The sequence below is a fragment of the Hemitrygon akajei genome, chromosome 19 (genome assembly GCF_048418815.1).
Source record: "Hemitrygon akajei chromosome 19, sHemAka1.3, whole genome shotgun sequence".
Taxonomy (NCBI): domain Eukaryota; kingdom Metazoa; phylum Chordata; class Chondrichthyes; order Myliobatiformes; family Dasyatidae; genus Hemitrygon; species Hemitrygon akajei.
The window spans coordinates 54,896,893-54,923,319 of NC_133142.1; the positions used below are offsets into that span (position 1 = coordinate 54,896,893).

The 26,427-nt window shown below is 40.2% G+C and overlaps 1 protein-coding gene across 1 annotated transcript in view; it reads left to right on the forward strand.

The window, feature by feature from the left end:
• dnah1 (dynein, axonemal, heavy chain 1) overlaps positions 1-26,427 on the forward strand; it is a 367,482-nt gene that overhangs the window by 101,950 nt on the left and 239,105 nt on the right. The window contains exons 21-23 of the mRNA XM_073072534.1: positions 10,728-10,940; positions 12,666-12,830; positions 22,205-22,326. Coding sequence (XP_072928635.1) covers positions 10,728-10,940; positions 12,666-12,830; positions 22,205-22,326 — 500 coding nt within the window. The remainder of the gene's footprint in view (positions 1-10,727; positions 10,941-12,665; positions 12,831-22,204; positions 22,327-26,427) is intronic.

A 26,427-nucleotide genomic window follows, 5' to 3' on the forward strand; every position in this document is an offset into this window, starting at 1 on the left:
CTTTTCTTAGCATCCTACACCATACTCCCACTTTCCAATTGAATCACACAGCAATTAGTCTTAATCAAGAAGCAAAGCTGAGAAAAATTCCAGTGTTAATAAGAGAAATCAAAGTTCACTATTTTGTTGCCATAGCATCATCTTATTAGATCTTAATTGGAGTATCATATACCATGTTGTCATCTAGGACAAATATTAATACCTTGACGTATTAATATAAAAGAGTAACAGAAATTGACTTCTGGCTGGAAGCATCTTAATGATTTAAACATGCTTAATAAGTGACTTGTTGAGTAGAATTAACCTAATTTATAAAATAAATGAAGTGTTGTCGCCTTTGTCTATTCAGGGAATATTTAAGTATTACTGAGTAAGGAACATGCCTAATTTATGTAAATATACTGATTATTATGCATATCTTCCTTTCCCAGAGAGTAGTCTCTAGCTTATGTTGCTGATGGGCTTGTTTATATCTTCGTGAGGGAACTATACTAATAGTTTGTTTTGGCACGTGGCAAGTGGTTAAGGCATTCGTCTAGTTATCTGAAGGTTGCTAGTTCGAGCCTTGACCGAGGCTTGCGTGTGTGTCCTTGAGCAAGGCACTTAAGCACACATTGCTCTGCGACAACACCAGTGCAAAGCTGTATGGGTCCTAATGCCCTTCCCTTGGACAACATTGGTGGTGTGGAGAGGGGAGACCTGCAGCTTGGGCAACTGCCGGTCTTCCATTTAAAAAAAAACCTTGTCCAGGCTTGCGCCCTGGAAACTTTCCAAGGTGCAAATCCATGGTCTATCAAGACTAACGGAGGCCTACATACTAATAATTCATTTGCTAAAAAAATTATTTCATGCAGAAATAAGCATCTTTCTCGATTAACATTTGATACTTTTCTGTGTAATTTTTCAGGGATGGAATGGTTTTGATTGGCTGAAGTACTTTCCTCGGTATTTTTTCCAATTTAATGCTGCGCTTTTCTCTGTTCTTCTTTTGCTTTTCATAGAAGATCAAATTATTGCAGGGATTGGAAGGAGTTTGAAGTTATGGAATGATGGACAGATTGTAGTGGGGTTGCAGAGAGGCATAACAATTTGGAATGTTGGTATGAAATATATTGTCAGGAAGATCCTGCCACATGGTGTGCCTTTTTTCCCTATTAATTTCTTGTGTTTATATCATTTGAATCAAATAATACTTTCTCTGGCAGCAATCTGTGATATCAATCATTGCAAAAGAAAAAAGGCATGATAAATGTGGGGCATAATATATATGCCAATAGAGAGGTTAGACTACCTTGATAAGATCTTTTCCTTTGATGGGCAGACTTTATTGTCTGTAAAAATGATTATTGGTAATTTCTTTATGTTCCTCATCATGTGGAGCTTAGAACATTACCCTGATGGTGACTCCATTAAGTAGCATAAGTTGTTGGCCCATATTTCTGTCCAAATTTCAAGGTTGTCAGGAGCTATGGCTATTAATGATAACATTACTGTAAGTATGTATTTAATTATCCCAGTTAGCATACAATATAAAAGTATATTGGTCTTTGTTCTGAGGCCTCCACCATAGTAGTTATAAGAATTGACTCTGGGACTGTAGGAAATTATTCTGACAGCTCTGGATACCTTTTTTCTCTAACAATTGACTCTACTCTCTTCAATTGATCAATATCGAATCCAGATGACATTAGATGCAATCTCCACTATGTAGGAGGGTGATCCAATTCTGTCCTTTTGCCTTTGGGTATCCACCACTGCTTGAATTGTCTCAGGACATTTATGTAATCTTTGTGCGTTCATGGTGTGACCAATGTAAGTGATGCTTGATTTAAAGTATTCATATTTGTCTCATCATGCTCTGAATCCATATTCTTCTAATGTTTTTAACACTGTCTAGAGATCTTGGAGATGTTCCTTGTTATCCTCACTGGTAACAATGATGTCATCCAAGCAGCACTGTCTACCAAAGTGCAGGTACAGATGCTACTTCCAGAACTAAGCTTATCATAGCAATGAAGCCCTTTGTGAATGCTTATGATGAGAAATTCTTTGGACTCTTCTTCTGTCTCCATCTGTAGGTAGGATTAATCTCAGTCCATTTTGCTGAATTGTTTCCCTCTAGAAAAGTTTGCAAATATATCTTCCGTCCTGGGCAGAGGATATTGATCAACTTTCAGTTTTGGGTTGGTGGTGATATTAAAATCACCACAGAAACTGATGGACCCATTCTTCTTGGCTCCTGGGACCACTGGCATTGCCTATGGGCTCCACACAACCTTGGAAAATACCTTCAGCCTCCATGCAATTGATCTCACTGGCTACTTTATAGTATAAGGAATCAGACAGGCTTTGTAAAACTTGGATGTGGCATTTTCAGTTAACACTATTTTACTCTTGGTATACTTGAGTTTTCGAATGCCATCCATTAACACTACTGTGGCATTATCCAGTAGCTTTCTTAATTTGCTTTCAGTTGACTGTATTACAGGGGGATGTGGCATGCATATGCAGTATGGATCTCCAATCAAGTTGTAGTTGTCTCAGCCAATTTCAGCTCCACAATTCTGGCCCTTCTGTTTTTACTACATACAAGCCCAATGTGACTGGTTGGTTCTTGTATTTCACTGTTATGAATGCCATTCCCACTGGAGGTATCTTTTCTCCAGTATAAGTTCTTAGCCAGATATCTTCAGGCTTTAGTTCAATGTCTTTGAAATGCCATTCAAACTCATTTTGTGGAATGACTGAAACAGTCAAGTCAGTGTCCAATTCCATTTCGATTAATTTGTTGTTTACTTCTGGTGTAAGCCATATTACTTGTCCCTTGTTAGTTTTCACATTGTAAATCTTAAGGTGACTCAGTCCAGTGTCACACTCATCATTATCAGATATTTAATTGACAGTATGCAGATTAGTGTTTTTTTTTAATTACAACTTCAGTTTTTATCATTTTCACTTCCCTGTGCAGTCCATTTACTTTTGTCTACCCAACATGCTCTTTGCATGTGTCCTACTTTGTTGCATTTTCTGCAAGTTTTACTTTTAAACCTGCATTGGTCTAACGTATGTGAGCCCCTGCCACAATAGTAACACAATTTGTTCATCCAGGCATGTTTCTGTTTCGATGTTGTAATTTTGTCTAAGCTCACTTTCTTTCCTGACTGCAACTCAATGGCATCTCTGGCTGCTGTTTCCATTAACACAACAATTTCAACTGCTCTTTTAAATGTGAGTTGTGGTTCAATTAGGAGCATTTATGAATGCTTTCTTGTAAGATTCCTCAAACTAAATGATCACTCAGTGTATCATTAAGTTAATCACTGAACTGACAATGCTCAGACAATTTACTCAATTCAGCCAGGTAAACTGAAATAGACTTCCTTTCCTTTTGATTCTGCTGAGGAAACTTAAAGCATTCTGTAGTCCCCAGTGGTTTCCACTCTAAATGTTCCTGCATTATGTCAAGACATCAGCAAAGCTTATTTCAGCTGGTTTGGAGCAGTTAAACTTCTAATGGCTTTTCTACCCATTGCACTCATTTTCAATCATCTATTTAATTTGCTTAAAAATACTGTTCGATTTATTCAGTATACATCATCCAGTTATCTTTGGCAATTGAACACATCTACCCTTCTGATGTAGCCAGCTATTTCTGCTTTTTATTATTATTATTATCACCTAGTACTCAATGTTTATGAACCTGTGTCCATAGTGATTGCTTGTTAATTTTTTCTGTTTTGTCCCTTTTTTTGATTCAAACGTCTCTTTCCCTTTCTGAAGAAAAACGTGTTGCATGTCAACAGGTAGGTAGTTGTCTCAGGTTCATTTTAAAACTTCCTTGTCGCCACTGTTATGTTTTGTAACTCCAGAAACTAATTGAAAGAAAAGCACTGGGGCTGGGATACTTCTCCACTTAGTTTTCTTTTCTGATTTTTAGTGACACTCATGTGGTGGTGTAATCATGTATGTCATTCACATACTTCTTGCATATAATACATAATGAATTCTGTAAACAAATAAAGAATGCTTAATCAAGCAATATATTAAAAGATTCAAGATTTAAAGTACATTTATTATCAAAGTATGTATGCAAAATAAAACGCTGAGATTCATCCTCCTGCACGCAGCCATGAAGCAAAGATTCGACATGCGAAGAAAAAGAACAAATTGTGCCAACAGCAAAAAGCGAGTGAACCACATATAGAATATCAAACATTAAACCAGTGGTATTCAGATTAGTTCAGTTCAACACTGTGCCACTAGCCAATGCAGGCTGCAGAGCCATTCTTCGCCAAAGTGCCACAATCCCTATCGATCCCCTGATCAAACCACTTAAAACCAGCAAAAAAAAAGAGTAACCAGAATCCAGGAACACATGCAACATGAACCTCAACATTCCCCCAAAACGAGCTCACAGCCTTGCCAATCAATCCTGGCAATATGGATCCCAAGACTCCTGCACTTGCCTTTGACAGTAGCTAGCAATGGGGAGAGGAAGACAAATCAAATCCAGGCAGACAATGCCAAACACCTGCCTATCTTCCACTCTCGTTCTCATCGACCTCCACCTTATTCAACATCTCAATCAAAGAGAATCAATGGAATCGACCATGGGCTTGCAGCCGGTCTCCAGGCTGCACATTCCGGTCCAAACCTCATCAAATTCCCTCAGAGACTGCTAACTGCCAGATCACTCAATCAGACCCCAAAACACACAATCAAAATGTAAATCACAGGTTCCAAACACACACAGTTTAGTGGAATATTCATATTTGAAAGAATAAGTAAAAGAAGGAATTTTGTGAACTGTCAGCAGGACTTTGCCATTGGTCTCATTGTTTGTTGTGGCAATTTGTCTGTATATATTTACAATATTACTCAAATATTACTGAAATATTAAATACTCTACAGTCTTCTGTAATCCTGAAGAGATTTCTTTGCATACGTTTTTTTATTTACCAGGAAAATAGTTCACAATTTTTTTTGTGTTTTATAGTTTTATAATGCAGATCCAAAAAGCAATCTAACAAGTTTATATTGCTATTTATATTATATGAACCCTCTCTCAACCTATTTCATACCTTTGATCTCTTTCCTTCTATTTCATTCTTTTTCATGCCATTGACTTCAACCACTTAATGTCGTAGCTAATTCCATTTTCCAACCACTCAATGGGTAAAAAGGTTTCTTTTGAATCCAGTTTGATTATGTGAATTTTGATGTTCATGGTGTTTACTATACCATTAGGAGCTAGTTGGAGCTCAAATCTGAAATCCAAAATTGATATTGCATGTTGTAAAAGTAAGTGGTTTCTGCTGACAAGTATCTTGGTATAGAAAATAGAATGTGTCTGAGAGTATTAAGTTCAAAATTTTGTCATTGGCAATATGGTTGTAGAAGAAAATGATATTATGCTTCCCATATGGATATTGCTTCATGTAAATAGCCAATAATATTTTTTAAATATTCAGTGCTTCATGGTTAGTCTGTTAACTGCTATGTACAAAGTTATAGCAGATAAAGTACTAAGATAAAGGACGTTGGAATGTGGAGATTTGTGAACATTGAACTATCTTGAGTGTTTCTGAGCCCACATCTCTGGAGGGAAATATTAGCCTTTGTAGAAGTGTATCAAAGATTAATCAGACTACTTCCTGTACACTCAGGTTTCCTTATTACATACATGAAGTGGTATTCCCTGAAACTTGATATGATTTTTTTAAGACATTGAGAAAAACCAATAGGGTAAACAGACCTTTGAAGTGTAAAGAGTAAAATTAGGAAATATTTCAAAGCGCATAGGATGGAACACATGTAGAATTCTTCAGCAAACATAAATGGATACTGGGTCTATTGGTAATTTTCAATCTGAAATTGTTAAATTAGTTTAAAATCCACTAAAGGAATATGGAAAAATGTTATATTACCAATCAGCCATAGTACTGAAAACTGATTATGATATCATCGTGTGTGTGTGTGTGTGTGTGTGTGTGTGTGAGTGTGTGTGTGTGAGTGTGTGTGTGTGTGTGTGAGTGTGTGTGTGTGTGTGTGTGTGAGTGTGTGTGTGTGTGTGTGAGTGTGTGTGAGTGTGTGTGTGAGTGTGAGTGTGTGTGTGTGTGTGAGTGTGTGTGTGTGTGTGAGTGTGTGTGTGAGTGTGTGTGTGTGTGTGTGTGTGTGTGTGTGTGAGTGTGTGTGTGTGTGTGTGTGTGTGTGTGTGAGTGTGTGTGTGTGTGTGTACATATAAAAGCTGGAGTTCCATTAGACCTTGGAGAAGTGCCTCAGCTCTGAACATCGACTGTTTGTTCATTTCCATGGATGCTGTCTGACCTCCTGAATTCCTTCAGCATTCTGTTTGTTTTGCTTTGGATTTCCAGCATCTGCAGAATCCCTTGTGCTTTTGATTATTTTCTGTATATGTCAGAATACTTTAATGAGTTGTCTTCTTCATAATCAGACATTGCTTTCACATTCCTTCCCCAGTGGTGTTGAATCAGAATAAGGTTTAGTATCACTGGCATATGTCATGAAATTTGTTGTCTTGTGATAGCAGTACATTGCAATGCATAATAATTTTTTAACTATAAATGACAAAAGAAATATATACACTGTAAAAACTTAAGTAAGTAGTACAAAGAGAGAACAAAAAAGGTAGTGAGGTAATGTTCATGGGTTCATTGTCCATTCAGAAATCTGATGGTGGAAGGAAAGAAACTGTTTCTGAAACATTGAGTGTGTACCTTTAGGCTCCTGTATCTCCTCTTTGATGGTAGCAATGAGAAGAGGGCATGTCTTGGGTGATGGAAGTCATTAATGATGGGTGCCACCTTACTGAGACATCACCTTTCTAAAGGTGTCCTCATTGCTGGGGAGGTCAGTGCCCTGATGGAGCTGGCTGAATTTACAACTTTCTGTCGCTTTTTCTGATCCTGTGCAGTGGCCTCTCCATACCAGATGTTGATGCAACCTGTTAGAATGCTCTCCATGTAGAAATTTGTGAGTCTTTGATGACATATCAAGTCTCCTCAAACTCCTAACGAATTATAGCCATTGTCATGCCTTCTTTGTAATTGCATCAATATGTTGGTCCCAGGATACATCTTAAGAAATGTTGACACCCATGAACTTGAAACTACTTACCCTTTACACTCTGGTCCCTTGATGAGGAGTGGTGTGGGTTTCCTCGGCTTCCCTTTCCTGAAAGTCCACAATCAATTCCTTGATGTTATTATCATTGAGTATGTGATTGTTGTTGTGACACCACTCCACAAGTTGATCTTTCTCGCTCCTGTATGCCTCCTTGTCTGAAATTCTGCCAACCATACTTGTGTCATTAGCAAATTTATAGATGGTGCTTGAGTTGTGACTAGCCACACAGTTGTAGGTGTAGAGAGAGTAGAGCACTGGGGTAAGTTCACATCTTTGAGGTGTGCCAGTGTTGATTGTTAGTGAGGAGGATGGGTGATAGTCATTGAAGCAGCTCATCCTGTTTTTCTTGGGCACTGGTGTGCTTGTTGCCCTTTTGAAGTAGGTAGGAACCTCCAACTGCAGCAGTGAGAGATTGAAGACATCCTTGAATACTCCGGCCAGTTGGGTGATAGAGGTTTTCAGAGCCCTACCAGGTACACCATGAGGGCCTTGATGCCTTGCGAGGGTTCACCCTCTTGAAAGATGTTCTGACGGCGTCTGTCAAGACAGAGATCACAGGATCACCAGACACTGCAGGGATTTGCACTAGTGCAGTTTTATTCTTCTTTTCAAAGCATGCATGAAAGACATCAAACTCATCTTGGAGTGAAGCATCATAGCTATTCACCATGTTAAGTTTCTTCTTGTAAGATGTAATGGCTTGCTAACCCTGCCAGAGCTGATGTGCATTAGATTCCACCTCTAACTTAAGTTGGAATTGTTTCTTTGCTCTTAAAATAGCCTTCCATAGATCATATCTGAATAACTTTTCTTGGATCACCAGACTTGAATGTCATAGATCTAGCCCTCAGCAGTCTATGGAACACTTGGTTCATCCATGACTTTTAGTTTGAGAATTTCCAGTATGTTTTTGAAGGCATGCACTCATTCACACAGGTCTTTATGAAGTTTGTGACAACTATGGTGTATTCATTTGTTATGATCCCAGCCCCCTCCTTTGTGAGAATCGCCAGAGCCCTAGTGAAGGGGGGGTCAATGACCCAAGAGAAGAGAGAGATACGTGCGGTGTCCCTCGTTTCACGGCGAGGCAAAAGCTGGCGACTGTGGTCATTGTCTCGTGGAGACACCTTTGTGAATTGGGAACTGTACTATGTGTATACCCTCAGGGCAACATGGGTGGAGAGATGGAGAGAGATTGCATCATCCCAACCTGATTGACATCTGAGACCCCGTGAGTTCAGATAAAAGAGGGGTTATAAAGACGGCCCCCCAGACGCACCAGAAGACACGCTAGAAATCCTGTGACAGCGTTTAATAGCGACAGCCGGTGGAGGGGTTCGTGTGCGTCTTTTCCTTGCCTGGGATTGGCGACCTCACCACGAAAGAAAGGTTTTAGCTACAGGAGAGGCCACAAGTGAACGGCCATCCCCCAATGAGACTCCGACAGATCGAACTCCTAAAGGTTGGAAAAAACCCGCCGGGTAACTGTTTCATTCAATCTCTATCTCTCTCTCTCTAACAAAAGTGCACCACCGCGACACCCCAAAAGACGGCAGCTGGTGGAACTGCAGTGAACGCAAGAGACTTTTAGATATACAGCGGACAATATATACCTTACCCCTAGACAACGATAGAGCTTATTTCTTATTGATTAGTACTATCCCTGCACTTTAGATTGAGTATTGACGACGTATGTTATCTGAATGTTTGTATTAACCTTACTTTTGTGCCCCTTTATAAATAAAAACGTTTAAAAATGGTACCATCAGACTTCAGCGGACCTCTCTATCTTTGCTGGTAAGTGATCCAGTTACGGGATACGTAACACATTCAGGTTTGAAGATGAGTCCCTGAGTGTTGTACAGTCTACTGACTCAAAACAGTTCTGTAAGTGCTTCTCCACTTCCCTTGACTATGCCTTAGTGGTCCTCACTACAGGTGCTGAGGTCCTTAGTCTCTGCCTATATGCTGGGAGTAGAAGTACAGCAAAGCGATTGGATTTTCCATAGTGTGGCATGGTAAACATTCTTAATGATAGTATAACAGTGGTCAAGTGTGTTGGCTTCTCTGGTTTCACAGGTGATATATTGGCAATAGTTGTTCAGGGATTACTTCATGCTGGCCTGGTTGAAATCCCCCACAGTGACAGGGAAGATATCAAGATGTGCAGTTTCATTACTCTGATCACTGTGCTCATCTCCTCTAGATCGGTTCTGAGGTTGGCCAGAGGTGCATTGTACACCACTACCAGGATGACGGTGGAAACCTCCTTTGGCAGATAAAATAGAACCCTAGATGCTCCAGGTCGGAGACAGAACCATCACATGCACATCACTATGAGTTAACTATAAAGCATACTCTACCTCTTTTACTTTAAAAGACTGAGCTGTGTTGTCTTTGTGGGGAATGGTGAATCCATCAGGCTGCAGCTCTGCCGCTTAAATGGTGGATGTGAGCCATGTTTCAGTAAAGCAAAGTCCCTGATGTCTTTGGTCTGAGGTCTTCAATTTTCTATTCCAGAGATTGTACATTCACCAGCAGGGTAACAGGGAGTGCTGGTCTAAAAACTCTGTATTTCAATTGTATCTGTGAACTGGCTGGATATCTGCACTTCCATTTTCTTAAAGGGGAACCACACTCAAGACCTGAATCTGCTGTCTGGGATCTGCCAATATAGTGAAATTTCAATATTGATGGATTTTATAAACATCTTAAAACGATGTTGCTTACTGAAGTACTGATGGCTGTGTCTGTGGATTTCAAATGTAATAGTCCTAAACGGGAATATTTGGTGATTCCCATTAGAACTGCACACAAAGAATTGCCATTTATTATTGGCATCCTGTGTTGCTTTCTTATATTCTTAAACCTAACTCTTTTGGTTACTCTGTTATTGTCACTTAACATTTCTTATTGCCCTACTCCAGTCTGCACTGCAATCTTTGCACTATTCTGCTGTTTTGCAGTTGTTGTATTCATGACTATTTTTATTGTTTACTCTGTGAGCTTCATGCGAGCAAAGAATTTCATTGTATCAGTGATTTTATGACTATAAACTAATCTGTAATATGTAGCAGAACAGGAGTGAGGAACTGAGTGGCAGAACAGGCTCAACAGACTAAATAACCTACATCTGTACCTCTGTTCCAATGTGGTGACTCTGAGCTGTCATCATTTGGAAATATGTTGTTAGAGAACAACCTTCATTCCTCGTATTTACAAACTAACTTGAAATATTTGCATCTTTTAATGCACCAACCTTATTCTGCACATCTGGACTTTTATATGAAATAATATGCTTTCACTTTATGTAAGATTTCTGTGATACAGATTTGTTGTAGGAGTGTGTTCACCACAAAGACTTGCAAGTAACACATTATGCAAATTAGCTAAAATAAATAAGCAATATTTATTTTAGATACTTTTAGATAGTATTTAAATGCAAGCATTCTAGGTTTCAAAATATATCAGATCTTTGCCAGACTAATTTTAAACCAAAAAAGTCTTCACCTATTAAGTTGCAAATGTTTTTGTCCAAGGAAAGAATCTTCGTTTGATAATGTTTGAAATCTTATTTATAGGCCCTGGATAAGATGGAGGCTGAATGGGAAAATATCTTGTTTGATGTAATGCCATACAAAGAAACAGGAACATATATCTTGAAAAGTCCAGATGAAGCTTCTCAGTTACTGGATGATCATATTGTCATGACACAAAGCATGTCTTTCTCCCCTTATAAAAAAGCTTATGAAGCAAGGATCAACAGTTGGGAAAGCAAACTGCGGATGACCCAGGTGAGATTTGCACACACTTAGTTGCCACTTTATTAGGTACTGTACACCTGCTTGTTAATGCAAAGATCTAATTAGCCATCAACAACTCAGTGCATAAAAGCATGCAGACATGGTCAAGATGTTACTTTGTTGTTCAGACCAAACATCAGAATGGGGAAGAAATACGATCTAAGTAACTTTGACCATGGAATGATTGTTGATGTCGGAATATTTCAGAAACTCCTGGGATTTTCCACACAACTCTGTCTAGAATGATGTGAAAAACATAAAACATCCAGTGAGTGGAAGTTCTGTGGGTGAAAATGCTTTGTTAATGAGAGAGGTTTGAGAATAGCCAGACTAGTTCAAGCAGACAGGAAAGTGATGGTAACTCAAATAACCACACATTACAACAGCAATATGCAGAGGAGCGTCTCTGCATGCATAACATGTCAAACCTTGAACTGGATGGGCTACAGCAGCACAAGACTACAGCCAGTTCCACTCCTGTACCTAATAAAGTGGCTACCGAGTGTAGACAAGTAATGCAATAAGGGTTTCTGAATCTGAATTAAATCAGCTTGTCTTGCCCAGTAATCAATAGAAAAGGGAAAAAAATCTTGTCCTCTGTGCTATATATTGGTAAGTCACCATAATTAAGAACAGATAATGTTAGACATAGTGAGTAGATCAGGAGCATCTATGCTGGGAATGTAAACTGAGTTTACATTCCTTTCATGAGGAACTTAATGGATTTCTACTTTCCTGAAAGACCTGGTCAAAATTATAAACTACAGCTAAGACAAATAAGCAATTATACTTAGAGATGCACTTTCCATTGTTACAAACCCCGTAACTGGGTCACTTACCAGCAAAGATAGAGGCGTCCGTTGGAGTCTGATGATACTATTTTAACAGTATTTATTAGTAAAAATACACAAAAATAATATCAATGCAAATATACAGATAATATACGTCATCAATACTAAACCTAAAAGTGCGGGTATAATAATAATCAATAAAAAATAAGCTCTATCGTTGTCTAGAAGATAATGAATTGTCTGATGGAAATATAAAGTTTGCTGCAGTTCACACAGGCTGCCGCTGTGCTGCAATTGTTGGAGAGAGAGAGAGATTAGGAGAATGGGAACAGTTACCGCTACGGGTTTTTCCAACCTTCCTTTATGATTTCGGTCCGTCGGTGTCTCGTTGGTGTGGTCGTTCAAGTGTGACCTCTCCTTTAGCTAAACCGTTCTTCCGTGATGAGCCCGCCACCCAGGCAAGGGAGGACACACACGAGCTCTCACCGGCTTTTGCTATAAAACGCTGTCCCTGGATCTCTAGCGTTTCTCCTGGTGCGTCTAAAGGGGTATTCCCCAGACCCCTCTTTTATCCTCACTCACGGGGTCTCAGATGTCAATCAGGTTGGGATGATGCAATCCCTCAACCAGACCACTCTGGTTGTCCCCTGAGGGGTTTCAATGAACAGTACAGTACTCAATACACAATTCCTTCTCCAAGAGACAATGGCTGTTATCAGTGGTTCCGTTCCACTGATGTCAGGACACATTCCAAACCTTGTGTATTCTGGATGTCTCTCTCTCATTTCCTGGGTCTCAGACCCGAAATAATAGCGATCTTGCGATTCTCAAAAAGGAGGGGGCGACTTTGTACCCTTCGGCCCCTCAGAGTTGCTCCACCTACGTAACACCATTATGTTTGTGTTTGTATTTTGTGTTACTTCAGGATGTCCTGGAAGAATGGCTGCAATGTCAGAGATCTTGGATTTACCTGGAACCTATCTTTTGCTCTGATGACATTAACAGACAACTGCCAGTGGAAAGTAAACGATATCATACTATGGAACGGCTGTGGATAACTATAATGAAAAATGCAAATGAAAATAGACAGGTACAGTTGCTGATAAAATGCTGATTATTTTTGATTATCTAATTTTAATATTAATTTTGTTTTCTTGCCCTGAACCAATATCATGGAGAAGCCTCCTGCTCTGATACCTTTTGCTACCTTGTTATCAAACCAGCTACATTTAGAGCAACATGGTAGCATAATGGTTAGCACAACGCTTTACAGTACTGGCGACCTGGGTTCAATTCCTGCTGCTGCCTGTAATGAGTTTGTACGTTTTCCCCTTTACCATGTGGGTTTCCTCCAGGTGCTCTGGTTTCCTCCCACAGTCCAAAGGTGTACCGGTTAGCAGGTTAGTTGTCCCATGATTAGGCTAGGATTAAATCAGAGGATTGCTGGGCAGCATGGCTCAAAGGGCCTATTCCACACTGTATCTCAATAAAACTTTAAAAAATGAGACTACTGGGAGTGGTATTGATTATTGTCTCTTAATAAAGAAATGCTTTGCTACCTCCAAATTGCTCTATCAGTTTATCAATCTACAAAGCTGATTAGACTTCTTCAGCTGTGCCATCTTCTACCAAGATCAACATATACCAATCCTGCTATGTAATTTGGCTTAATTTAATCTGAGCTTTCCACAGGCCTGTTCACATGTGCCTCTTAGCAGCTGTTCCAAGTCCACCATGTCTACTTTCATTAATTTTCTGTCCATGTTTTACCCTACCTATTTCCTGTGCCAATTACCCATACCAATGCTGATCCTGCGAACTATACAGATGATTAATTATCACAATCCTGTATGCATTTCCCTTCAGTATACTTTTGGGTTAAGAGGAGTCTGCAAGAATCTGTGAGCTTATTGTAAGAGATTGAATTAATAACTTGATCTGGATGGAAACTCAACTAACCATGTCCCGCTAAATGAAGAGTACCTTCCTGTTTATTGTTTCCTGCTAGAGAAAGAAAAGCACAATGAAATGGGGATCTTTTCACCAGTTCACAGCTTGGCCAATGATGCACCATCAATAACTCTCTGAAACGTGAGGCGAGATATCGGCTTTTATTGACTGGAAGAAAGAATAAGCAGCAATTGACCACCATGCTACATCCTGGAGACTGAGGGCAGGGCTCAGGCCTCAATCACCTTTATACCGGGGTCTGTGGGGGGAGCCACAGGAGCAGACAGCAGGGGGGCGTGTCCAGACAGGTATATGTAGTTCACCACAGCCAAGTATCTCTATTTCTTTTGTACCAATTTCCCCCTCCACCCCCCACTCCACCGAGCACATCAGCTCGTGCCAGTTCCCAAACTTTTCATTTTAAATCCTCACTAACTACTACCCACCCAAGTGTCACGCCAACTATTTTATTAATAAGTGTTTAATTTCCTTTCCCATTATCTGCATCAATAAATTTCAATCTTGGTGATTCAGCTTCCATCTAAGCTTATTATGCTTTCACTCCTCGGATTTTAGAGCCTTACATTATGTTTTCATTTCCCTACTCCACACCTCTCCAAGTAAGCCCTTGTTTTTCCCTTGGCTCACTACAATTATCTTGTCAATCACAGATAAAGTTTTTTCAGTTTACTTCCTTGTTATGCTGTCACCTACATCCACCCATCTTCCTTTTACCCCTATTTTCTTCCATGTTCATCAGTGAAAAAGAATCTAAATATATTTACATCTACACTTTCAAAATCCTTTCATAACATTTTGGTAGCTACTTACCTGCTGGACCTTCACCTTCAAATTTGTCCCAAACCCAGCTAAAATTATTGCTTTCTGGCCCCTGTCTCGTCTCTACAACATAACCTTTATTTCTGTTCTGTTAGGTCCAAGGGTATGTATAAGTAAGATGTCAGGTTTTGATTTTAATCCTCAAATCTAGGAAAATAATATAAACACTATTGGCTGTGGTTTCCTCTGCCTTTGTCAGAGGTTGCTGGGGCAACGTGACTCGAAGGGTCAGAAGGCCTTTTCCACACTGTATCGCTAAACAAAATTATCCTGCAATGCAAACATAAAACCTGGGTTCTTTCCTCTGCAGTCCATCTTCTGCAACCTCTTGACCCAGACTCTTCCACCCAGAATGTGCAGGAAGCTTGCTGATTTTTTTTTTGTCGCTAACATTAAGAGCATCAACTGATGCATCAACATTTCTGCTGTTTCTCTGTTTCCTCTTATTGTTCAGGTCAAACCTTGATGATTGTCCAGAGACCCATCTCCTTAACTACAATTTCATCAAACTGTTCACTGCTTGAGTTTCATTTCTGGTCGCCATGTAAATTGGCAAATTTTTGAATTAGTTTATTATTTTCTCATGTACCAAGGTGTTGTGAAAGATGTCTTGCATTCTATCCATTCAGATCATTTTAATTACAACAGTAATTTGAGATAGTGCAAGGTAAAACAATAGCAGAATGCAAAAAGAAGTGTTACAAGTATGGAGAAATTGCAGTACCATTAGGTAATAAGGTGCGGGGTAGATGGTAAGGTCAAGAGTCCATTTTATTGTTCTAAGGTCCATTCAGTAATTGACAGTGGGATAGCAGCTACTCTTGAGCCTGGTGGTTATGTGGTTTCAGGCTTTTGTACCTTCTGTCTGATTGGACGGGGGGAAATAGAGTACGTCCAAGGTGGGTGGGGTCTTTAATTATGTTGGCTGCTTTACTGAGGCAGAGTCCATGTTGGGGAGGCTTGTTTCTGTGATCTGCTGTACCTTGTCCACAACTCTGTAGTTTCTTGCAGTCTCGGCAAAGGAATTTCTATACCAACTCATGATGCATCCAGACAGAATGGTTTCTATGTTGCTTCAATAAAATTTGGTGAAAGTCAAAGGGAACATGCTAAATTTCTTTGGCCTCCTGAGGAAGCAGAGGTGCTGATGAGCTCTCTCTTCCATGATATCTACTTGGTTGGACTAGAACAGGCTGATATTGTTTGCTGTTCTCTGTCCTCCAGTACTTACCATTTGAGTATATGGCACCAATATGTGGTGACTGCTTGCACACAGCTCTGATGGGAATCATCAAATATTCTCATTTAAGACTACTGTATCTGAAATCCACAGTCACAGCTGTGGATACTTCAGTGAGCAGCATCATTTTAAGACATTTTTTAAAATTATCAATACTCAAAATCAATGAACTTTGAACAGCAGACCCAGGTCGTGAATGCAATTCCTCTTAAAGAAAATGGAAGCAGGGATGGCATGCAGGCTCAGATACGCAGAGGCCTTAGACTTCCACTCCTAACTATCCTGCTCGTGAATTTACAGTCTCTGGAAAATAAGACCAGAATAAGATTGCTGTACCAGAGGGACATCAGGGACTGTTGTGTACTTTGCTTCACAGAAATATGGTTATCCCCTGCCATTTCAGTTGCAATGCTGCAGCTTGATGGCTTCATCATTCTCCACAAAGACAGGGCAGCTCAGTCTTTTAAAGGTAGAGCAGGTGGAGTATGCTTTATGATTAATTCATCGTGGTGCACAAATGTGATGGTTCTTTCTTAGTCCTGTTCATCCAACTTGGAACATCCAGTGGTCAATTAAGTCCATTTTGTCTGCTGAGAGAGTTTTTCATCGTCATCCTGGTAACCAGTTACATTTCACTTCAGGCCACTGTCTGGCAGGCACTTGGAGGATCTGAGCAATGTAACCAACAGGCACGAAACCGTGCACTCATTGTGGGGGGATTTCAACCAGGCTTGCTTGAAGAAATCTCTGAACAATTACCACCAACATATCACCTGTGGAACTAGAGGAGTCAACACACTTGACCACCATCAGAAATGCTTACCATGCAATCCCAAACCCACAGTTTGGAAAGTCTAATCACTTTGCTGTACTTCTTCTCCCGGCCTGCAGGCAGGGACTAAAGACTGCAATTCCAGTGGTGAGGACCAGGAAGGCATTGTCAAGGGAGGCAAAGGAGCACTTACAGCAGTGCTTTGAGTAGATGGACTGGACAATATTCAGGGATTCTTTTCATGTCATCATGTTCTTGGGTGTCAGCATCTTTGAGGATCTATCTTGGGCATTCTCCAGTTATATCATGGGCACTAACCTCCTCAGCACCTAGGACACCTTCAAAAGGTGATGCCTCAAAAAGGTGGCATCTGTCATTGAGGACTCCGATCACCCAGGAGTGCCGTCTTCTCATTGCTACCATCAAGGAGGAGGTACAGGAACTTGAAGACACACAATCAATGTTTATGGAACAATTTCTTTCCCTTCACCGTCAGATTTCTGAAAAAATGATGAACCCATGAATACTACCGCAGTACTTTTTATTTCCTCTATTCTTCCACTACTTATTTGATTTACTTTTCTTTATGTGTACTTACTGTAATTTCTAGTTTATACTATTATGTATTGTGATGTACTGCTGCTACAAAGCAACAAATTTGATGGCGTATGCCAGTGATATTAAGCCTGATTCTGGTTCTGATTCAATTGTCAGCCCTCTCCTCAAAAACTACTTATTCACCTAACTGGAAAATTACTGAATCTTCCTTTCCTAAGCCTTGAATGTACTGTCACGAGGCAAATCCATGCCCATTTTTCCTTCGGTCCTTCCAGTCAGATTTCTTCCCTAGCATGATACCAAACTTGCTCATAACAAAATTACAAATAGCAGCAATATGATTGTTGTTATGGTAAACCATTCTTCCTCAACCTTTTCAGTTTGTCTATAACCTTTGTATGTGTGAACATGAGTGAATTATCCTCATGCAATATCTCCCCTCTGCCATCTGGATGGGTGAGATACCTATCTGGCTTTGTAATCTTTTCTATTGTAGCCAGAGAGTCTCTTACAATTACTTCCCTTTCTGTTCCCACAATGCCTCTTAACTTCCTTCCTTTCTCCTCTCCAATTTCTCATATCAAGCCATACTTTGGCAATGTCATGGAATATGGAACATAGAATAACAGTATGAGACAAATAAAAGCCCTTTGGCCCACAATGTTTTGCCAAATATGGTGCCAAATTAAACTAAATCTTCTGCCTGTACCTGATCCGTGTTCCTCTATTTCCCACATTTATGTGCGTCTAAAAGCCTCTTAAATGCCACTATCATATCTGCTTCTACTACTACCTTCATCAACCCTTTCCAGTACCTACTATTCTCTATGTAAAAGATTTTACCCCACACATCTCCTTTATTCTTTTCTGCTCTCACCTTAAATGGACATCCTGTAGCATTTCTACCTTGAGGCAATTGATTCTAACTGTCAACCCCATCCATGTCTCTCATAATTTTTAAACTTGTCAGGTCTCTCTTCAACCTCTGAAGTTCTAGGGAAAATAACCCAACCATGTCCAACCTTTCCTTATAGTTCATACCCTCTAATCCAGGCAGTATCCTAGTAAACCTCCACATCCTTCCTGTACTAGGGCAAACAGAAATGCACATGTTTTTCCAAGTACGGCCTAACCGATTTTTTAACATAAATGTAACATGACTTCTTTTTATACTTAGTACTCCAGCTAATGAAGGCAACCATATCATATGTCTTCTATATCACCAGAAAACATATAGACAGGTCCTGTATCTTTGTTGATGACTCTTAACTGTATTGAACTATCATCTCTTTTGATGTTCCACTGTTTTAAAAATTAGCTGGTTCTTTGTTATTCAGCACTACATGTGTAGAAATTTAAGTATCAGAAGGCCAAGGTCTTTGTTGTTGCTACAAGCTCTGTCCTGAGCTGCTGACAGCATTCTACTCCATGGCAATTCTTTCCATGTTAGAAAATGTAATGACATAAACACAAGTGAGATTCTGGTCACATGTCTGTCACTACTAATGCCTTCAACTCAATAACTCTTCCTTTGTCTCTGAAATTCTCAACCATGTTTTAATTACCATTCATAATTCACTTGATCATAAGACCATTCGACATAGGAGTAGAATTAGGCCATTTGGCTCATTGAGTCTGCTCCACCATTCCATTATGTCTGATTTATTATCCTTCTCAACCTCATTCTCCTGCCTTCTCCCCATAACCTTTGACATCCTTACTAATTAAAAACCCATCAAATTCCACTTAAGCTATACGTAATGACTTGGCCTCCAAAGCTTTCTGTGGCAATGAAATCCACTGATTCACCACCCTCTGGCTCAAAAAAACTCTTCCTCATCTATGTTATAAAGGGACATTCTTGTATTCTGAAGCTGTGCCCTCTGGTCCTAGACTCCCCCACTCCCGACTGCCCTCAATCTTTAAGTTCATCGAAAACTTTGCTGTCTTTTTACCAATAAGGTCTTTTGTGGGGTGTTCAGTATGGTATTGGGACCAATACAATCCTTTCCGAAAGTAATTTAACCCACTTAGTTAAGTAATTTAAGGAAGGATCTAAATGCATTGGAAGCAGTTCAGAGAAGGTTTAGAGACCAAAACCTGGAAAGTGGAGATTGTTTTATGAAGAAAATCGGATAAACTAGATTTGATCCAATGGAGTTTAGAAAATTGAGACAGATAAGATCTTTAGAGATCTTGCAGAGTGGATATGGAGAGAATATATCTTCCTGTAAAAAAAACCTAGAAATAAAAGTCACTGTTTAAAAATAATCAGTTGTTCATTTAAGACAAGAGGGACCTATTTTCTTTGAGGTTTGTGAATCCAAATCTCTTCTTTGAAGGGTCTAGAAGCTGAGACTATATATCTTTAAAGCAGAAATACTTGGATTCTGACTGAGCATGGGGTGAACAATTACCACGAGGTGTATGATTGAGGAACGACTGCACAGGCACATGGACATCACTGAGTTAGACCGGCGGGAAGAGTATAAAAAGAAACCAGCTTTATAGAGCGGGCATCAGAGTAGAGATAGACAGAGCAGGAGGGCTTTGGCTCAACAGGACTGTGGCGATAATGGGTTGAGACAAGGTAGGTTACCTGTGAAGAATAGAAACAGGAAGTAGGTCTGTGAGGCCTGTACTGGGTGTCAGATGTGGGAAGTCAAGGAGACTCCCAGTCTCCTGGAAGGCCACATCTGTGCCAGGTGCATCTAGCTGCAGCTCCTTAGGGACTATGTTAAGGAACTGGAGCTATAGCTCGATGACCTTCATCTGGTCAGGGGAAATGAAGAGGTGACAGAGAGGAGTTATAGGCAAGTAGTCACACTGGGGCCTCGGGAGACAAATAAGTGAGTAACAGTCAGGAGAGGGAAGGGCAGGAGGCAGATACTAGGGAGTACCCCTGTGGCTGTCCCCCTTAACAAGAAGTACTCCTGTTTGAGTCACGTTTGGGGGGGGTGGGGAGGACGGCCTACCTGTAGGAAGTAACAGTGGCCACACCTCTGGCACAGAGTCTGGCCCTGTAGCTCAGAAGGCAGCAGTAATAGGGGACTCTATAGTTAGGGGGTCAAACAGGCGATTCTGTGGACGCAGGAAAGATACGTGGATGGTTGTCTGCCTCCAGGTGCCAGGGTCAAAGGATGTTTCTGATCGTGTCCATGATCTCCTGAAGTGGGAAGGTGAACAGCCAGAGGTTGTGGTACATATTGGTACCAATGACATAGGCAGGACAAGGGAGGAGGTCCTGAAAACAGACTACTGAAAGTTAGGAAAGAATTTGAGAAATAGGACCTCAAAGATAGTAATCTCAGGATGACTAATTTGAGTCACAACAGGGCAACAGTGGATGTCATTTCACTGGCTCTTCACTTTGCTCTGGAACATCTGGACAATGACAATGCATCAACATTCAACATTATCATCCCTTCGAAACTAGTCACTAAGCTCCAAAACATAGGCATCAATACCTCCTTGTGCAACTGGATCCTCGATTTCCTTACTTGCAGACCCATTCAGTCCAGATTTGCAATATCTCCTCCACAAGCACCGTCAATACAGGTGAACCACAAGGTTCTATGTTCAGCCCATTGCTTTACTTGTTTTAGACTTATGACTGTGAAGCTAAATACAGTTCCAATGCCATACTTAAGTTTGCTAACAACACCACTGTGTTGGTGAAATCAAAGGTGGTGACGAATCAGCATATAGGAGGGAGATTGGAAATCTGCTTGAATGGTGCCAAAGCACAACACAATTTAACATCAGCAAAACCAAAGAGCTGACTATCGACAACAGGCAGAAGATGCCAGAGGTGCCTGTCCCTATCAGAGGTGAGAAGGATCAATAACTTCAAATTCCTTGGTTTTATCATATCAGAGGATCTGTCCTGGGGCTATCACAAGGAAGGCACAACAGCACCTCTATTGTCTTCGAAGTTTGCATAGATTCAGCATGTCATCTAAAACTTTGACAAACTGCTATAGATACACAGTGGGGTGTGCCCTATCCGGATGCATCATGGCCTGCTATGGAAATACCAATGCCCAGGAATGGAAAGGATGCAGTCTAATCCATCGCAGGAAAAGCCCTCCCCACCACTGAGCACCTTTACAAGGGGCACTGCAGAATCCATCATCAAGGACCCCCATCATCCAGGCCATGCTCTCTTGTTGGTACTACCATTGAGCATGAGGTCCAGGGACCTTGGTAAGAGTCCAGTATGCCCCTGTAGGGGTGCTAGGCTTAAGCAGAAGAAGAAAGGCACTGAGTTGGCAGGGAAGCTCATTCAGGATGAGCACTTAGTAACTAAATGGGCTGCACTTGTTATGGTTCTCAAAAATGGTTATCATTAGTAATCATCTGCAGCCTAGCATGTAACTTAGTGCAATTCAAATATAACATTTTAAAATATGTGTTCCAATTCCTTCATGACCGTGGTCTATTGCACCTCCATAAGGGACAGCACAGTAGCGTGGCCATTAGTGTAAAACTATTACAGTGCCAGCATCCCAGATTCAATACCACTACTGTCTGTTCTTCTTGTGACTGAGTGAGTTTTCTCCAGATAATTTCCCCTCCCTCCCCATTCCCCTCTTTTTTCATTCCACATTCTGGCTCCCCTTTTACCCATTCTTCTTCTCCTCACCTGCCTTTCAGCTCCTTCTGATGCCTATCTTCACTCCCTTTCTCCCATTGTCACTCTCCTCCCCTATCAGATTCCTCCTTCTTCAGCCCTTTACCTTTCTGACCTATCACCTCCTAGCTTCCTACTTTAGCCCGCTCTCCCACCTCTACTTTCCCTCTTACCTGGTTTCGCCCATCACATACCAGCTCATACTTGCCCTTTCCCTACCTTTTAATTCTGGCTTCTTCCCCTTCCTCTCTAATCCCAATGAAAGGTTTTGGCGCAAAACATTGACTGTTTATCCTTCCATCTGTTCTGCCTGACTTGCTGAGTTCCTCCAACAATTTGTTTGTGTTTCTCCAAGCTTAAATTTTAAGTACCTATTGCAGTGCTTCCCTTGACAAAAGTATCAAAAGTGTCTTATCATTGTCATGGGAGTTGTGATTACTTGTTTATTAACATTTTGGTCCCTTTCCACAGATTATTGAATTATGCCCTGATGGAAGGCTGCTAGAGAACTTGCGTGAATGTAACAAACAACTTGAACTTGTGCAGAAAGGTCTCAGTGAATATCTGGAGACAAAGAGAGGCTCTTTCCCAAGGTACCCATTTTTTTGTCATTCTTAGAATTTATGAGAAAGAGTTTGTTCTTCTTTCTGACATAGATATAAGAAATGGTGTAGAGTAGATCTCCTGGATGCTATACAATGTCTTTGGAAAAAATAAGATCATGTGGTTGCATAGACAGCCCCATTAAAAATTTGACTCTTCAGTAAAATTGCTGTATTTGATTCAACCATGGAATTCCATGGACTATAATGAAACAATTGCTCGGAACAATCCTAACAATCTCTACAAAGACATGAAGTTGGGTTATAAATCATCCATCCAATGATTCAGCCTCATAACTACATAAGATGCATTTTACCAATTAGACCTTTGAGCTCATGTGATTTCAAACACTGGCTCATGGACTCTTATCATTGTCGAAGTCAAGATCACAGTCACCGTTAGCTTCTAGGCCACTGATCTATGCAACACCTCACTGCTGTTGCATGCTGTACTAACTCTATTCTCAAGGAAACAAGGCTTCAACTACTTTACTTCAGCCAGAGGATGAAGCTAACCAGGAACTGATTATGCAAAAGATCTTACTCCTAGCAGAGATCTCCAGAACAACTGTTTTCCAGGGCTTCCTAAGTTTAGACCTGAAAGATTTCTGTGGACTCATGCACCCATTTCTTCTCCTAAATATATATTCCACTGGGGTCCTCAAATCCCTTTCATGCTTGCTCTCCTCTCTGAGTTATATTTTAGCTAATCTACATAGGGCACTATTCTGTGCATGGTTTATGTGTGATGTGCCCCATTATGGGCTGGATCACAAGGCATCACTAATGCTGGCAGCTGTGCATCAGTGATATAGGGAAGAACATTTGTGAGTGCTAAAGCAAGCACTTTGAGAGAATAAAGATTCCACCTGCACAAACACCATGATAGAGTGGCAGAGCAGAGTCAATAAACTGAATGACCTAATTCTGCTTCAATGTCTTATGGTAATAGCAGTATTAACCATGTTATGCTTTTTCTGTGCTTCCGAATAGGAACAGAAAGATTTTTAGGTCAGTGATAAAATTTACATTGAGACATGAGGAAAGTGATATTGTATTGATCAACCAGATTCCATTCTTTGTTATGAATGGGGATGGGGGAAGGCAGGAGATTGGGGGCAAAAGGAAAAATGGATTAGACATGATGAAATAATGGAGCTATTAGAACGGCCTAGTTCTGCTTCTACAAACGGTATATCTTATGGTCTAATAACAAAGTCTGATGACAGAATTTTGAAGATCAGTTAATCTAAAACAGATTATTTAGTCAATTACCTCGAGGCCAATTTTCTGGCACGTTTCCTAATGATGATACATTATGGATTTATTGGCTTTAAAGCACTTTTGTATGTCATCAGATTGTGGGAGATGCTATATAATTACAGATTTTATTTATTCTTTGAGGAATAAAATTGACTTAGTATTTTGACATAGTCTTCATTGCATGCTATATTTCTAATGTACTTAACCTTCTCTCCCACACTTTTTTGTAAAAGCATTTTACTTTTTGCATTGAGGAAAGGCACCAGGTTGCACCAGACTATTGATTTCTTCATTAGTTTAAACTCTCTTACCCATTTTCTCATCCACTGATGTTTCTTGAGTCAACTTTATCCACTTCATCCTATATCATCTAATTCTGTTTTACTCCACAATTCTATTACTTGTTGGATGAAAATATATTTCCCTTCCTACCCTTGGCTCTGAAATCTTTAAAATATGGTCCCTAGCATGAGTTCTTCAAACTGAATAATTTGAGGAATGTACTGTTCTGGAAAAAGATAATGGCAGCCTCAAAGTTAATAAATACAGTAATTTCTTCTATGCCTCAGTCACTTAGTACAGAAAATAATACTCAACTTCATCTTAACCATGTCATCCTCCTGCATCTCTTGATGATTTTTCAATGTTCAAAATAAATTTCTTATCAAAGTACATACATGTACAACCCTGAGATTCATTTTCTTGTAGGCATTCACAGTATACACCAAGAAACACAATAGAATCAATGAAAAACTGCACACAACATGTTGGACAAACAAACAATGTGCAAAAGACAACAATCTGTGCAAATACATACATACATACATAAATAAATGTTGAGAACATGAGATGAAGAGTCGTTGAAAGTGAGTCCATAGATTGTGGAAACAGTTCAGTGTTGGGGCTAGTGAAGTTGAGTGGTTATCCCCTCTGGTTCAAGGGCCTGATGGTTGAGGGGTAATAAGTGTCCTGAGCAAGGTGGTGTGGGTCCTGAAGTTCCTGTACCTCCTTCCTAATGGCAGCAGCAAGAAGAAAGCTTGGCTTGGATGATGGGAGTCCTTGATGATAGATGCTGCTTTCCTGCGACACTGCTCAGTGGTAAGGGAAGGCTTTACCCCTGATGGACAGGGCTGTATCCACTATTTTTGGTAGGCTTTTCCATTCAAGGGCATTAGTGTTTCTATACCATGCTGTAATGCAACACGTTAATATACTATCTATCCACTGTACACCTATAGAGCTTTGTCAGTGTTTAGATAACATACTGAATCTTCATAAACTTCTAAGAAAGTAGAGGTGCTGCCATACGTTTTTGTAATGGCAAGTACGGGCTGGGCCCAGGGGAGATCCTCAAATGATAACGCTGAGGAATTTAAAGTTGCTGACACTCTCCATCTCTCATCCCCTGATGAGGACTGGTTCATGGACCTCTGGTTTCCTCCTCCTGTAGTCAATTATCAGCTCTTTGGACGTTGTACCATCACTCAGCCAGACTTTCAATCTCCCTCCTATATGCTGATTTTTCACCACCTTTGATTCAACTAATCATAGTGGTCTCATCAGCAAACTTAAATATGGCATTGGAGTTGTGCTTAGCCTCACAGTCATAAATACTAAACAAGTAGAGCAGAGGGCTAAACACACAGCCTTGTGGTGTATCTGTGCTGATGGAGATCATAGAGAAGATCCAAACTGACTGGGATCTGCAAGTGAGGAAATTGAGGATCCAATTGCACAAGGAGGTATTGAGGCCAAGGTCTTGGAGCTTATTGATTAGTTTTGAGTGGATGATAGTACTGAATGCAGAGCTGTGGTCAATGAAGTGCATCCTGATGTATGCATCCTCATGTCCAGATGTTCCTGCATTGAGTGAAAAGCCAATGAAATTTACTCTTCGTCTGTTGCTCTCTGTATAAAGTCTAGTGGATTCATGTTCATTGGGCCAACAGTTAATTTGGGCAACTGCTTATTAGTGGCAACTCTTAAAGAATAAAAACTAATCATGAATGTTTCTGGGATTCCCTTTTGTTTCTTTAGGATGTTATGCTGCTTAATTGGGGCAGACACTATTGCCAAACAGGTTCTGACTAGTGTCAGTCACGTGCACTTTTGTGACTGTTAGATGCTACACTGTGCTTCAAGCGAACAGTTTTTAAATAGCATCAGTTGTATGTGTTTATGTTCAAAAAAACAATAATTTTTGTCACTGATGGTTGGCAAGAAGTAAGGAGTAAGACAAGTCCCAACTGCTTTGCTCACTGTGGTTTCAAGCATTCAGGCTTGGAGACAACATTTCATATAACCATATAACCATTCAACAATAACAGGCCATCTTGGCCCTTCTAGTCCATGCCAAACGCTTACTCACACCTAGTCCCACCGACCTGCACTCAGCCCATAACCCTGCATTCCTTTCCTGTCCATATACCTATCCAATTTTACTTTAAATGACAATATCTAACCTGCCTCTACCACTTCTACTGGAAGCTCATTCCACACAGCTACCACTCCCTGAGTAAAGAAATCCCACCTTGTGTTACCCCTAAACTTTTGCCCCCTAACTCTCAATTCATGTCCTCTTGTTTGAATCTCCCCTTCTCTCAATGGAAAAAGCCTATCCATGTAAACTCTATCTATCCCCCTCATAATTTTAAACACCTCTATCAAGTCCCCCCTCAATCTTCTATGCTCTAAAGAATAAAGACCTAACTTGTTCAACCTTTCTCTGTAACTTAGGTGCTGAAACCCAGGTAACATTCTAGTAAATCTTCTCTGTACTCTCTATTTTGTTGACATCTTTCCTATAATTTGGTGACCAGAACTGTACAT